The 14,475-nt window shown below is 45.1% G+C and overlaps 1 protein-coding gene across 2 annotated transcripts; it reads right to left on the reverse strand.

Moving 5' to 3' along the window:
• Positions 1-214: 214 nt before the first annotated feature.
• On the reverse strand, positions 215-12,540 carry LOC118373566 (phosphatidylinositol 4,5-bisphosphate 3-kinase catalytic subunit gamma isoform-like). Of its 2 annotated transcripts, none has more exons than XM_052460155.1 (18): positions 12,353-12,540; positions 11,329-11,728; positions 10,957-11,219; positions 10,416-10,773; positions 9,914-10,209; positions 9,173-9,705; positions 8,721-8,955; positions 7,713-7,922; positions 7,257-7,338; positions 7,055-7,158; positions 6,731-6,877; positions 6,559-6,649; positions 6,244-6,374; positions 5,592-5,703; positions 5,213-5,370; positions 4,262-5,104; positions 1,436-1,528; positions 215-1,343 (listed from the first exon to the last, which is right to left on the reverse strand). In XM_052460155.1, the coding sequence occupies exons 2-16, from the start codon at positions 11,714-11,716 to the stop codon at positions 4,823-4,825; spliced, it is 3,390 nt and encodes a 1,129-aa protein (XP_052316115.1). In that variant the 5' UTR covers positions 11,717-11,728; positions 12,353-12,540; the 3' UTR covers positions 215-1,343; positions 1,436-1,528; positions 4,262-4,822. The 2 variants fall into 2 exon arrangements, with proteins under 2 accessions (XP_052316115.1, XP_052316114.1); XM_052460154.1 differs by having other exon boundaries at positions 1,436-2,304.
• Between the last annotated feature and the right edge of the window lie 1,935 nt (positions 12,541-14,475).

Genomic DNA, 14,475 nt, shown 5'->3' on the forward strand with positions numbered 1-14,475 from the left:
AACAATTGTCCTATGTAGTTCTACACTGTGAACAATTATTTCACAAGGAGATTCCATTTTTAATTGATACCTAAATACAGCAACTGACCTCCATAGAAGTTAATTAATAAGAAAAAGGGAGAGTTGGGCAGAGTGTTTTCTCCTCCACAGTGGAGCAGAGAGGCGATGAAGGATACAGTCTGTTCAGTCGCTGTAACAACATAATATAACCATGTAACCATTTAATCAAATTTGATTTATTAACATAGAAATTCATATGCAAAGACATACTACACAAGGAGATTACTTTTTCAAGAATTGAATACAAAACTTTTGGATGTACAATGAAATAAAATCAAGTATGAGTTCTCAGTCGTCACCATCCTCCTCTTCTCTCTGACAGGTGTGTGAGGTATTAGCGTGTAGTACAGTGTCCACAGACACTAGACTCCTGAAACACTGTAGAATAGCCAGGATCATATGATACATACAGGACACTGACTCCACACCTGAACTAGAGCCAGAGCTTGACCAAACTGTCACCTCCTTTACCCCTGACCCAGACATAGACCTTGACATGGTGTCAGCCTGGACCATATTCGAACCATCCACTACCAGAACAGCACTGTCTCCAGCGGGTCCGGAGAGTTACCATGGTTACGTATGCAGCTGAGAGTTTGTGAGAGAGCCTCAAGGTAGCGCCGAGGATTGTGGGAGTAGATCTGTCTGGGCACACTCAGTAGGGCCTCTGCTAACATCCCCGAGGCGGCAGGGGTGTCCAAGTGTGACGGAGTGTGCGTGTCTGTGTTTGACAGAGTGTGCGTGTCTGTGTTTGACGGAGTGTGCGTGTCTGTGTTTGACGGAGTGAGTGTGCGTGTCTGTGTTTGACGGAGTGAGTGTGCGTGTCTGTGTTTGACGGAGTGTGCGTGTCTGTGTTTGACGGAGTGTGCGTGTCTGTGTTTGACGGAGTGTGCGTGTCTGTGTTTGACGGAGTGTGCGTGTCTGTGTTTGACGGAGTGTGCGTGTCTGTGTTTGACAGAGTGTGCGTGTCTGTGTTTGACGGAGTGTGCGTGTCTGTGTTTGACAGAGTGTGCGTGTCTGTGTTTGACGGAGTGTGCGTGTCTGTGTTTGACAGAGTGTGCGTGTCTGTGTTCGACGGAGTGTGCGTGTCTGTGTTTGACGGAGTGGTTCTTTCTGTAGCTCTAGTCCTGTGTTTGGGCCCCCAGGTAGTAGTATGCAGCATGTGTAGAGCATCTCGTACAGCACATACACTCTGTTCCCCCTGGCCCTCTGTCTGTCCACACACAACCAGACTGTGGGGTCTGCCCCTGTCCTCTGCCTTAGGAAACCCCACATTGACGAACCTGGGAGAGAGAGAAAACCACATAATTAGCATAGTGTGTATGTATGTGTGTGTTTGTGTGTGTGCGCGCGTGTAACTATCCTGTAACCATACCTGTGAGCTCCCAGCACCAGCGGCCGGCAGAAGGTCACCGTAGCAACATGTTCCTGTCCAATCACGGCCCAGTCTGAGACAGGCTGGGTTCCACTGAGCACAGAGAACAAGGTAAGGTCGTCTTCACACACACTCTAACACACACACAGCGTACCTCCCCAGTGCAGCCAGGAAGGCCTCCGACTGTTTGACTGATGAGGAGCAGAGACACTCCTAGATGCTGTAGGGTGACACACACACTGTCTAACCCCCGCCCTGATCTCACACACACACTTTCTATCCCTACATTAGCCCCACCCAGCTCCAGTACAGTTCCACCAATCTGTAGGCTGGTTTCCAGGTGTTCCGTCACCGCAAGGGCCCTGATTGGTCCATGGTCGCAGAATGGGAGGGGTGTAGAGAAATCTGCATGTATGACCTGGCCCTCCAGCAGACTGGAACAGCCAATCAGAAGCCTGATACTGTTGTGTACAGAGCAGGGAAGTGTTAATTTACGAAGTCACCCTGGCAACTCCAATGGGAGAGCAGCTCACAGTTCAGTTGGCTGATGATTTCCGCATGAGTAGGGCTGATCCGGGTGTGAAGGAAAGCACTGAGTAGGCGACACAAAGTGGGTGTATCTGTCTGTCCTGGGGTGTGTGTGTGTCTGAACGGGAGGAGCCAGGTGGAGTCACTCCAACAGTGATAACATCACTGAGCTCGTCCAATCCGAAGGCCAGCAGAGCTTCAGCCAAACGCTTGGCACCTTCCCGGGGGATTTTCGGGTGTGTTTCTGTATCTCCCGTAGCAATGAGGCGAGCAGCAGGACGAAGGTCTGGGAACCATCTCCTGTCACCGAGCTGTGTCTCCTCACACACTCCACCACCATCCTACGCGCACACACACACACACACACACACACACACACACACACACACACACACACACACACACACACACACATTGAGATTTCACAAAGTATTGTAAGTGTGAACGTGTGTGTGTGTGTGTGTGTGTGTCAGAGTACGTGGGCGGAGCTGGAGCGTGCCCAATTTGACATGCATGGAGCGAGATTCCCAAAGGCTAGAGCATCGGCCTTCTCGCCCGCTCCAATTTTGCTCCAATACCACTCACTTCACGAGCTCTGGGCATTCCTGGCACAGCATGCATTTGTAGTCTACTTGTGTGCTGCTATAGCCCCTTACTTTAGCTACTGTCATGGTGTGCTAAATATTTTCGTAAAGAAACTGATGAAACACACAGGTGCAAAATCAAGGTGAATTGCAAAGATGAGGACCAAGAGCAAGAGAGGGAGTGTGGTGATGTAAAGTCCACAACTAAAGAATCATTGTGGGATCTGAAATGACACATATCCTGAAAGCACGATGATGTACTTACTACGTGCACATGCTAAAAGAAAGGAACGAGGTGAGTAGCTAATTAAGTTTCATTGTAGCAAAGTATTTATACACAAAAAAATCTGACCTCATAAAAGTTTCCTTCATTTTTGTTAGATTATCTATACAATAGGCCATGATTGATTTTCATATTCCAACTTTCAAGGCACTTTCCATTTTGATTGGGTTTATTTGCCTAAAAACCTTTAGGCTTACCAATAGAAGAAAAAAAATAACAACTCTCCATCCCTGCCCAGCTTGTCAAGAGTGGCCATAAGGGTGTTTAGCATCCCCAGTGGCTCTACAAGCTTGGAGAGCATATTCATTGCTGCCCTGCTCTAGAGGCACCATCACATGAGCCTGAAGCCACAGACCCTGGCCAAACACTGGTGTTTCTAAAAAAATTAATTCAAATGAACTCTAGACTGAGCCTAATAAGGCATGTTTCATTTTAGTGTGTATTTAATTCTAAGTGTCACAGCTTATATGCGCAATTTAGACTATTATGATTTAATACAACAAACTGTTGTTAAAATGCTGAGTGCTTAATGTCCCCGACTCCCTACCAGCTGTGTGTTGCACTCAAAAATGCTTCACAATATATTTCTTTGTAGGCTATAGCCTTGAAACATTTTTAATATAGCATGAATAATTCATTTTACATTCCTTCTTCGGCTCCCTGTCTGGCTGCTGACCTATTTCGTGTTTATATGCTGTTTAATATGACACGTTGTCTATTTGAAATTGAGCGCTTCTTACATTCACCTTTTCATGCTCATTAAAGTATTTTTCATTCAAACCATATGGTTTGGTTTCTATGCTTCAAAACCAAATAGTAGGTTCAGGTAGTCAAAAAAACCTGTTGGGTATTAAATGGTGATTTTAATTAATGGAGCGAATTTGGAGCTGCAGTTTTTTTCCTGAGAGCCAGAGCGGGTTTTAGTGGGGCTTTTTGTTCCACCCGCAGGGCTGTGTGGATGCGTTTTCCGTGGCGTGTCAACAGCGTTTGTCCCGTGTGAACAGCACCTGTACTCCATCAAGACCAAAGCTCCTCCGGATCACTGCCTCCAGGACACTCCGTACGGAGTCCAGCTGCAGACACTGAAGCTGCAACCGCATCCCCAAGACCTGAGATGGAGAGAGGCTACCGATCCAGGACACAGAGGCACAATTGAGTTGGCTCGAATTGGGTTAGCTGGGATTCACTGGCTTCAATGTCAATAATTGGATTGCTCTGGGCTTGCGCATAAACGCTTCGCGGGCGACATGGGGTGGTGCTGCACACATTTCATATGCATTTAAGTAGCTAGCTAGCCTATTTCGATACTGCGCGCCTAATCCTCAACCTCTTTCATCTTGATGAGTGAAATGTCATTTTATGGTAAAACTATACTGACTGCTTCCACGATGAAACACCCGAAATTCTGATATCTGGTTTATGTGAACTCACCCGGGTGTGGAAAAGCTTCCTTTGGTTTCCTAGAGACCTCTGACGAGGTTGGTGAGTCACTCAGTTTAACATCTGCATGTCGACCTCTAGCGATGAGACATAATATATAACTATATTTCTCTATGATTAGGTTTATTATGGTAATGCCACCATCAGTCATGCAAGTCGGATGTTATATTAACAGATGATACAATCGGATGCAGTGCATTAGCAGAGGAACAGGAGTCAATATTTATGTATAACTCATAAACATATGGTAAGATCAGGCTTTCATCTTGAAAGTGCAAAAATAAGACTGTTGCTGTATACATTCCATGGTACAGTCAATGGCCAATGCATCGGAACAACTGGTTACATCATTGAGGAAGGGTTGACAAACTTTTAGATCCAGACTTTGGTCTCTGACTATATCTCCCTCTCTCCTTATTTGTGAGTCCAATCAACATAGTAATCTTACCTAAAGTGGCTTACAATTATCACATATGTGGCCCATGTGGGATTTGAACCCATCCCTCTGGTGTTGCCAGCCCACTAAGCCATTGACGCCATAAGGGGAGCACCCTAGGCTGAGCGTTTATCCACCCCCTGCTTGATGCCCAGCACCAGGTGTAGGAACCAGTTGAACTGCACTGTCCAGCCCTTGTCCCTGCAGATCTCTATTTGGTCCAGCAGGTGGCGTTGTGCCTCCTCCTCCGGCCGGCCCACAGTCAGCGCTTCGCGGATGTACTCGATGTCTTCTTTGCTGGTGAGCTGAGGCATGCCCGTCATCAGCATCATGGAGAACAGGATGACGAGGAGGTTGGTGTGATGCCTCAGAGCCAGGTAGGCCCGCACACACACATCCTGGAAGATCAATACTGTAGTTGTGAGTGGGTATGTGTGGGTGTTTGCGTGTGAGTGAGTTTGTGTATATGTATTTTTACTGGTTGGACAACACGTTCATTTGAGTACCTGGAACTTCTGGAAATGTGGGCTGCTCTTCTTCCCTGATGTGCCCATGACATAGAGGAAGTCAGGGGTGAGGACGAAGGGAACCCTCTCCTTACTGATACCCAGGAAACTCTTATAGTTCCCCAGTATGTGGCCAAAGTCAATGTGGAACAGGTTACCTGAGGGCAGACATATCAAAGGGGGAAAATAATGTTATAGATAAACCACCCAATACATCAGAAACAAGTGACTACATTCAGATGAACAGAAAATAACTTTCTATGGGTTCATCCACATATATAGAATATTGTGGAATGTATTCCTAATGTTTTGGCAACCACTTAACGCCAAGTACTGTATCGTGTTTGTGCTATAGGGAGATGAGGAAGAGCTCTGGTACCAGATTCAGTGATCATGATGTTGTCGTTGTGTCTGTCTCCTACCCCCAGCACGTAGGTGGCCACACAGTACCCTCCACAGGAGAACACAAACCTCTCCACCGCCTGCTGGAACTACAGGGAGGAGAGGGAGAGAGAGACAGAGAGTGATACACAGAGAGAGAAAGACAGCGAAAGAGAGGGAGATACAATGATGGCGAGTGAAGGGGAGAGACAGAGAGAGGGGAAGTGATGGAGACACAGAGTGGAGGAAATGAAGAGCATTCGTGAGCTGCCATTTCATACAACCAGCCCTGCTCGAGTATTTCCACAGACAATATTGGAGCGAACACAGTGACTCAAACCGTGTTTCATCTTTCTCTATTTATCTGCTAGCGCTGTGGTAGCTTCTGTGGTATACCTTCACCCCAAAGCTATGGTGACTCTGCTGCATGGGGATATTTCTAACAGGCCAATTCAAAAACAGACATAGCAGAGCTGAAAATGTGTAGTTGCTTCAGCCTACACAGCCTGAGTATACGTGAATAGTGCTGCAGACAAAGCCCTGGGTAACAGGAAATGTAGCAGGGGTGTTTCCTTCCTCCCTTAGCGGCGCAGTTATATCCTCTACAGCTGAGACGCTGCAGCACCGTGGGAGTAACTATAGCCAGCTACCTTTTCCTCGCTCACACACTTGTCCCGCAGCCATTGGTTGAGGATCTCGTCCTTGAACGCTCCTGTGCTTCCCACAACGCTCTGCTGGATGTTGGCAATAGTGGTGGCATCTTTCACTATCTCAATCATCCCTAGAGAAAGAGAGAGAAAGAGAGAGAGAGAGAGAAAGAGAGAGAGAGAGAATAAGAGAATAGAGAACAATGCTTATTTAACAAGAAATGGCATATATATCTATAATTATTTATACACTATATATTATATGTTATAATATATTATTATTAACGCATCATGACGGTGTAAAGTCAGTTGACATACCTATTTTATTCCCAGTAGAGATACAACCGTAGGGCAATAAGGACAAGTCCAAAGACTCTTCCTCCCATATGGACTCCATGATCAGCAGAATCTAAAAGGAGGAGCAATTCGTTGTCATGGAACATTTGGTGGACAGTTTTGCCTAACCCATTGAGAAAGCAAGCCCACATACCTGTAGAATGAGCATGTCCTGCCTGAGGTCATCCCCGTCCTTAAAGATGACCCCGATGGTGTCACTGGACAGCGTGGTGGGGTCAGCCCTCTTAAATTGCAGCCACAGCGGTCTCTTCTTAGAGGCCATCACCTTACACTGCTCTATCTGAAGAGAGGGACCCATGTTTACAGTCAAACACAGGAGAGAATGGAGGAGTAAGAATACAATTAGTGGAGGATACAGGAAATGATGGTGAAGCAAGGGATGGGGACAAGCGAGAAGAGACATGGAGGAAAATAAGAGGGGGGTAGAATAGAGATGGATAGGTATTATTCCACTCACCACCAGAGCACCAGCCCGTAGACCCGGGTCATAGGGCACTCTGAAGCTCTCTGGCAGCCCAGACGTCTGCAGGTTCTCCAGCTTCTGACGCAGCTGGAACACAACTGAACATACCACCAGGATTCATATACGTATTCCTTTCCTATATGATTTTATCTTGATCTCTTATACGAGGTACGTTGACCTGAGGCGGCAGGCTCACCTTGTGCAGAAACATCATATTTCTCAGCAGACATGGCCTTGATCTCCCTGGTGACTTTCTGCAGGGCTTCTGTCATCTCCACCTGTTGATGATAACGAATTGGATTATTCTTTATTCAGATCCTCGTTATCTGACACTTTAGCGACCTAGTCTTTTTAAATCTATCTTTTCAATCCTCCAATTCTTTTGCGTACAGTATATATTTTATTGTGAGGTGTATTGAGATGTTTCAATAAAGTTGTATCTGAAGAAAGATGTGGGGAAGATCCACCTGACGTGCCCTCGGAGGAGGCCACACAGTACCAGAGGTACCTCAACTACCTGATTGGCTACGACGTCAAAGCCCTACAGTCACATTGTACGGAGGATGAACTCCCCTCACCCACTCCTACTGTGTCCGATCACACATCACACCATACTCTTGTTTACGGCTGGGGTTAAAGGCTATTCACCCACCTGGCGTCTGAAATCCTGCAGCATGTCCTCTCCACAGCCTCGGAGGTAGGCTTCCAGCAGCACAGCGTACCTCTGCTGGTAGTGCATGGACTGGGCGATCTCACTCCTCAGGAACCAGAAAAGGAAATGACCTATTCTCTTACTCCTGAGAGCTCTCTTCAACAGGAACCTGGCCAGGGCACTGTCATGGTACGGCTCAAACTTCACAGCCTGAAAAACACAGAGGAGCACACATATGCATTTTTTCTCTCAAAGTAAACACATAATAAATGCAAGCAAAATGTTTCAGTAAACTGTAATGCGACATTGTAAAGTATCTTCCCATTTGGGGATTTTTTCATACTCATACTGTTTTGCATGTTTAACTAAGGCCTCATTGTTGACAGTAGAGACGGCTTATTTGACTCTACACTGACGAATGACACATGTAAAACTACCCACAGGTGCTCCGTTCTGGGAAAACACCAGGTAAAAAGGAAGCCTTGTCTATAAAGGTTGTTCTTGTATTTTTTTTTCGAGTCAATGTATGAAACAGCTATTTTGTTTTTATGTGTGCTTCAGAGACAGGTAGACCAACCACCTATGACTAGGGCTACTTAGTCTTTCTCGTCATGAATCTTGTTCTGGTGGCAGCTCTGCAGAGAGGTCACTAGCTAGCACAGTCACAAAGTCATAAAATCAGATTTTAAACCTAACCTAACCTTAACCAAACTGCTAACCATAATGAGTTAACCTAACCTTAAATTAAGAACAAAAAAGCAAATGTTTGTTTTTATGAATTTTTACAATATAGGCAATTTTGACTTTAGGTGAAATTGCTCTGGTGAAATCGCTCTGTTCTGCCTCCAGGACAAGAGTCATGACAATAAATGTCAACTTGCATGACTAGGGCTGTGTAACGAAACTCGGTTCCTCTATGGCACAGACCGAATCTTGACAGAACCAAGACGGAAACACATCAGACATTTCTCAGCCAAATTTTGGTTCCATCAAGTCCGACTAACTCACCTGGACCAGCTGCAGCAGGTACCTCAGGACGTCGTCGTCCCCCAGGGTCTCTAGCTTGCGTACGGCCATGGAGCGGACGTGAGCGTCAGAGTAGTGGCAGTCTAACAGCTGCATGGCCAGGCCCACATCCAGCACACTACGGTCCCACACAGAGCTCCTCTCCAACAGCCTATGGGTGGCCAGGACAGCCTCCTGTCTACCCCACCGCACAGAGCCCAGCAGCTTGGGGTATGCCCTGGGAGAAGACAGTAGGGAGTTTCACAACATTTTTACAAAATAATAATAATTGCACTGAATCATATTCAGGAAGGTCTGTGATACTCTTCTAGAAAAACATATTTCAAATAAGAACGAGAAAGATGGAATTGGGATGAAACAAGTGCTTCTGTATTATAAACTCAGATGACTTATTCAGTAATATAGTATTAGATGACCATGCTAGTCAGTCTTACCTGGGGTGACGCATACACTCCTCTCTGAAGTGCCACAGCAGCTCTTTGTCTTCTTGGCTGAGAGGGTGCAGTGGATCGGTCTCAACAATTGCCTCAAACTGCTTCCTCAGGTGGTTAGGCATCTCCCTTTGCCCCCTCTCCCCTCCCTCGGCCTCCCGACCCTCCCCCCCAGCCTCCTTGCCCTCCCTGCTCTTGGGCAAGGCCACTGGGTAGCAGTACTTGTCCAGCAGGATGGCTACGGCCATGGAGGAGGCCTTGTCTGGGTTGGTGGCTGAGGTCAGCTTGTCTGCATTGACGCTGCTGTTGTCCTCGGTCTTCTCAGGCATCTTCCACATGTGGAGGATGAACTCTCCCTGGCGCAGCAGCGAGCGGTGGTCCACCAGCAGCAGGTTGACGTAGTACAGCAGACGACTCTTAGTCTTATTACAATCATGGCTGCCGCTGCCGCTGCCACCTCCAACTGGGGATCCTCCGTTGTCCTGGTAGGAGGAGGTGCCCTTAGAGGTCTGGGTCTGGGCCTTCCCACAGGACACCTGGGGAGAGGAGAAAAGAGAATAGAGTTAAATTGCAATTCATTTAATTCAGTTGTGATTCATACTATATTCTCCAAATAATAGACTGGTATTCTACAAAAAAAATCCCAGAAATAATAGCATGATCACATCAAAGATGTTGGCTAAAGCAAATATAGATACAGCTGCCAGACTAAACCAAAAAACATTATACGGTTTCCTAGTTTACCTGTAGGCTGAGGCGAGCCCCCTTGGGCAGGTCTCTGATGCGTATATTAAACTCCAGCCAGGTGTTCCACAGCACCTCCTCAGTGAAAGCCTTGGAGGAGGTCCTCTCCTGAGCCAGGAGCTGCTGGCCATGGAAGATACTGGCCTCCACATACACGATCAGCTCAGGGTTCCTCGGCAGGGCCGGGATGTCTATGCCCAGGACTTTAACCCTGAACTTCCTGTGACAGTCCCACAGAGAGATTGTGAAGACCCGTTCGTGGTCTTTCTCGTCGATCGTCAGCTGCTCATGGGTGCCTGTTGGAACAGAGGAATATGAATCATCTTAATCATCAAATAAATATTCCCCAAAGGAAAATCAGGTGCTATAATATTGGTTATTGTGGCACAACTCTATGGCCTAGGGGAGTTTGTTAACGTTATGAAAAGTGCATATTGTAAAATGTAATCTATTGGTGAAATATTCTGATATGATTACTTTGGGAATATTGATGCTAGCTTACCTGCCACTCCAGTACAGTCATCCACCTGTGCCCAGTCCTCTTTCTGGACCAGGTCTTGACCTGGATTAGGAGCCGACACCAGGACCAGATGGATCTCCTCCCCGTTCTTCAGACACTGTCGGACCCAGTGGAAGTCCCTGACCGGGTGGTTCCCATAGATATACTCTTCCCTGCCACACACTCTCAGGACATAGTCTGCCTCACACACATCCTCAGGAACTCCCAGCAGAGCCCTCTTATTGGAGATCTTCGTAAAGAAGGTCTGGAGCACCTGGACGGGCGTGTCGTCGATGGACACCTTGATGGTCTGGCTGGCCTTGTTCCTGTGAATGACCAGCAGGATGTGGCTGTTGGTCACCTAGAATAAAATATTATTCAATCTTTATTGATCCATGATACAGAGGCAACGGAAATTGGCTATTGTTTGCTGTCCCAGTACCCAGCTACATCACCCAATATAGAACAGGCTGGGAGCAGGCAAGCAGCACAGGGTCGCCCACAGAGCTGCACCCCTGGAGCAGCCAGGTTAGGGGTTACATACCTTGGTGAGCAGGTACTCTGGGAGGTGCTTGGATGTGATCCAAGGGTCCATTGAGTAGAGTTTGGGGTCCCGGTCGGCTAACTCTATCTTGCGGGGTGTGAGGAGCTTCCTCCTGGTGAACTCCAGCTCGTCATCGTGCACGTTGCTGACGTCGGTGACGTCGTAGCCAATCAGGTAGTTGAGATACCTCTGGTACTGTGTGGACTCCTCAGAGGGCTGAGGCCGGCACGTCAGGTGGATCTTCCCCACATCTTTCTTTAGAGCTTTAGATTCAAATACAACTTTATGAAAACATCTCAATACACCTCACGATAAAATATATACAAAAAATGCAAGGGTATAAAAGAGAGATTTAAGACTAAAATCTTCTACCTTTCCAGTAGCGGATGCAGTCCAGGGTCTGAAACACCTGGTGCTTATCGTAGATCTCACACCAGTTGCCCTTCTTCTGGTAGAGCAGGATGCAGTGGTCAGGGGAGTACTTCTGATAGAACTCGGGGCACAGGTTGGTGGCTACTACCCTCAGCCACACCTGGGCTTTCACCTGCTCCACCGTCCAGTTCCCAGCCACCTCCAGGAGCAAGGTGTCCGGGCTGCGGCTACTCTTAGTGGTGGTGGGGAGGACGAACTCGATGGCTATCTGATCCATGGCCACGGAGAAGGTGGAGGTGAAGGCTTTCATCTTTCTTCTCCTCCTCCGGTTCTCTTCTCTAAGGACTACAGGTTGAGGTTCTTCTTCATCACTCACTTGCTGTTCCATAACACGAGTTATCTATTATCAATGAAGAATATAATAGATTTGTTTAGATTAGAATAGATGGATTTGTATGGGATGTTAAATGTAGCATGTATATTTATCTCACGTTGGTAAACTTAGCCAAAATAAGATGCTCTATCATGATATGTTATGCTTATACTAATTCTATTTTATTTTATGATGTTGCGTATCAAGCTTGTTCAACTTCTTCTTTCAGATCAACTTCTCTGCATAGGAAGTTGCAAAGCAGGAAGCAAGGAGAAGCACTGTCAGCAGTAACAATGTATCAACCCCATACAGTCATTGGTATAACTCATCAAAATATGATAATGTTGCAGTAAAATTGAGCAACCAGAATTTCGCAAAATTGTAAATTCCACCTTAGTCATTTCAGAACATATTTTAAAAAATGATTCAATGACAACTTGAAAATAAATTGACAAGTCTAGTACACCTGCCCACAAAAACAAACATACAGTTTATAATAAAATCATACATTATATAAAAATACAAAAAAATATTGATGAAACTTCAATGTTACACATAGTTTCCATGAGAAAATCCAGAGCCGTTAGTTTTCAAAAACAGAAAATAACGGTATGACCGATTACAGGGGTAAAGTCAATGAAGAAAACTTACCGCTCGGTAGGCCTAAACACACTCACGCCAGCAGAAATATGACACGGTGGGTCACTAGGCATTTGTAAATATTTGTAGAATGGTCCCAGTTTCTCCTTAGTTCATGTTAAGTCCGTGGTACTAAAACTTTCTGTCTGCTATTCCATTCACCCCTCCCCGTGATGTGTGAAGCGGAGTCCCATGCAAGTCTACATGTTGCGCTCTTATTGGTCGCTCAGAGGCGCCATGACTGTAGTTTTGAGGGAACTGGACTACAGAAACCCACAGCCTAGTAATGCCATTATGATTAAGCAATTTACTTGAAAATTATCATTACTATTACTATTACTGATTTTTGAAGCCGTTATGTTATTGTATCCATGCCAAGATTGGTTTATATTCAATGTCCATTGTCATATTCACTAAAAACGTTTTCTCCTGAAAGAAAAGAGGAAAGAAAGAAAAATGTGTCATTCTCTGGCATGGTATTATTTCCTACTATTATATAAATATAGCAAAGATTCTAAGCTATGCAGTTTTTGCATGATGAATGTTCTTGAATCCCATCAGTATATATATATATATATATATATATTCAAAAGTTTGGGTCACATAGAAATGTCCTTGTTTTTGAAAGAAAAGCACTTGTTTTGTCCATTAAAATAGCATCAAATTGATCAGAAATATAGTGTAGACATCGTTCATGTTGTAAATCACTATTGTAGCTGGAAACGGATGATTTGTTATGGAATATCTGCATAGGCATACATAGGCCGATTATCAGCAACCATCACTCCTGTGTTCCATTGGCACGTTGTGTTAGCTAATCCAAGTTTATAATTTTAAATGGCTAATTTATTATTCGAAAACCCTTTTGCAATTATGTTAGCACAGCTGAAAACTGTTGTTCTGATTAAAGAAGAAATAAAACTGGCCTTCTTTAGACTAGTTGAGTATCTGGAGCATTAGCATTTGTGGGTTCGATTACAGGCTCAAAATGGCCAGAAACAAATAACTTTCTTCTGAAACTTGTCAGTCTATTCCATGCGAGAAATTTCCAAGAAACTGAAGATCTTGTACAATGCTGTGTACTACTCCCTTGAAAGAACAGAGCAAACTGGCTCTAACCAGAATAGAAAGAGGAGTGGGAGGCTCCGGTGCATAACTGAGCAAGAGGACTCTGTGCATTTAAATATCTACATTAGTTTCTGCCAGGTTCATTCTATTTCAGACACCTTAATGCAACTTTTAAATCATATAATATTATGTGAGCTAAATTAATTTAAAGCAATTATAATAATAGACTACATGACCAAAAGTATGTGGACACCTGTTTGTCAAACATCTCATTCAAAATCATGAGCATTAACATGGAGTTGGCCCCCCCTTTGCTTCTACAACATTCTCCACTCTTCTGGGAAGGCTTTCCAATAGATGTTGGAACATTGTTGTGGGGACTTGCTTCCATTCAGCCACAAGAGCATTAGTGGGGTTGGGTATTGATGTTGGGCGATGTTCGCTGAAGGTGTTCGATGTGGTTGATGTCAGGTCTCTGTACAGTCAAGTCCACACCAATCTCGACAAACCATTTCGGTAGTGAGTGTTGTAACCGACGACAGACAATATTTACGTGCTACGTGCTTCAGCACTCAGTCGTCCTGTTCTGTGAGCTTGTGTGGCCTACCACTTTGCGGCTAAGCTGTTGTTTCTCCTAGACGTTTCCCCTTTACAATGACAGCACTTACAGTTGGGTCGCTCTAGCAGGGCAGAAATTAGACAAACTGACTTGTTGGAAAAATAGTATCCTATGACGGCGCAACATTGAAAGTCACTTAGCTCTTCATGAAGACCATTCTACTGCCAATGTTTGTCTATGGAGATTGGCTGTGTGTTCGATTTTATACACCTGTCAGCAACGGGTGTGGCTGAAATAGCCGAATCCAGTCATTTGAAGGGGTGTCCACATCTTTTGTATATACTGTATATAGTGTATATAAAAACATTTTCTCTGAAGTATAATTTTTATGAGATTACTAATGTTACTGTCCCCATTACAACAACAAAAATACTTAAATGCATGCAGTTTTGTCCTTGAAAATGTTAATTGAAACAATGTAGAATTCCATTCATTCTTATGGAGGACT

The sequence above is a fragment of the Oncorhynchus keta genome, chromosome 13 (genome assembly GCF_023373465.1).
Source record: "Oncorhynchus keta strain PuntledgeMale-10-30-2019 chromosome 13, Oket_V2, whole genome shotgun sequence".
NCBI lineage: Eukaryota > Metazoa > Chordata > Actinopteri > Salmoniformes > Salmonidae > Oncorhynchus > Oncorhynchus keta.

Excerpts from the sequence above, each read along its gene's own strand:
- LOC118373566 (XM_052460155.1), bottom strand. The coding sequence starts at position 11,716 with ATGGAACAGCAAGTGAGTGATGAAGAAGAACCTCAACCTGTAGTCCTT. Across the intron at positions 10,774-10,956 it reads CAGAGTACCTGCTCACCAAG|GTGACCAACAGCCACATCCT; the intron begins GTATGTAACCCC and ends ATTTTATTCTAG. Across the intron at positions 9,706-9,913 it reads GGGCTCGCCTCAGCCTACAG|GTGTCCTGTGGGAAGGCCCA; the intron begins GTAAACTAGGAA and ends TCCTCTCCCCAG.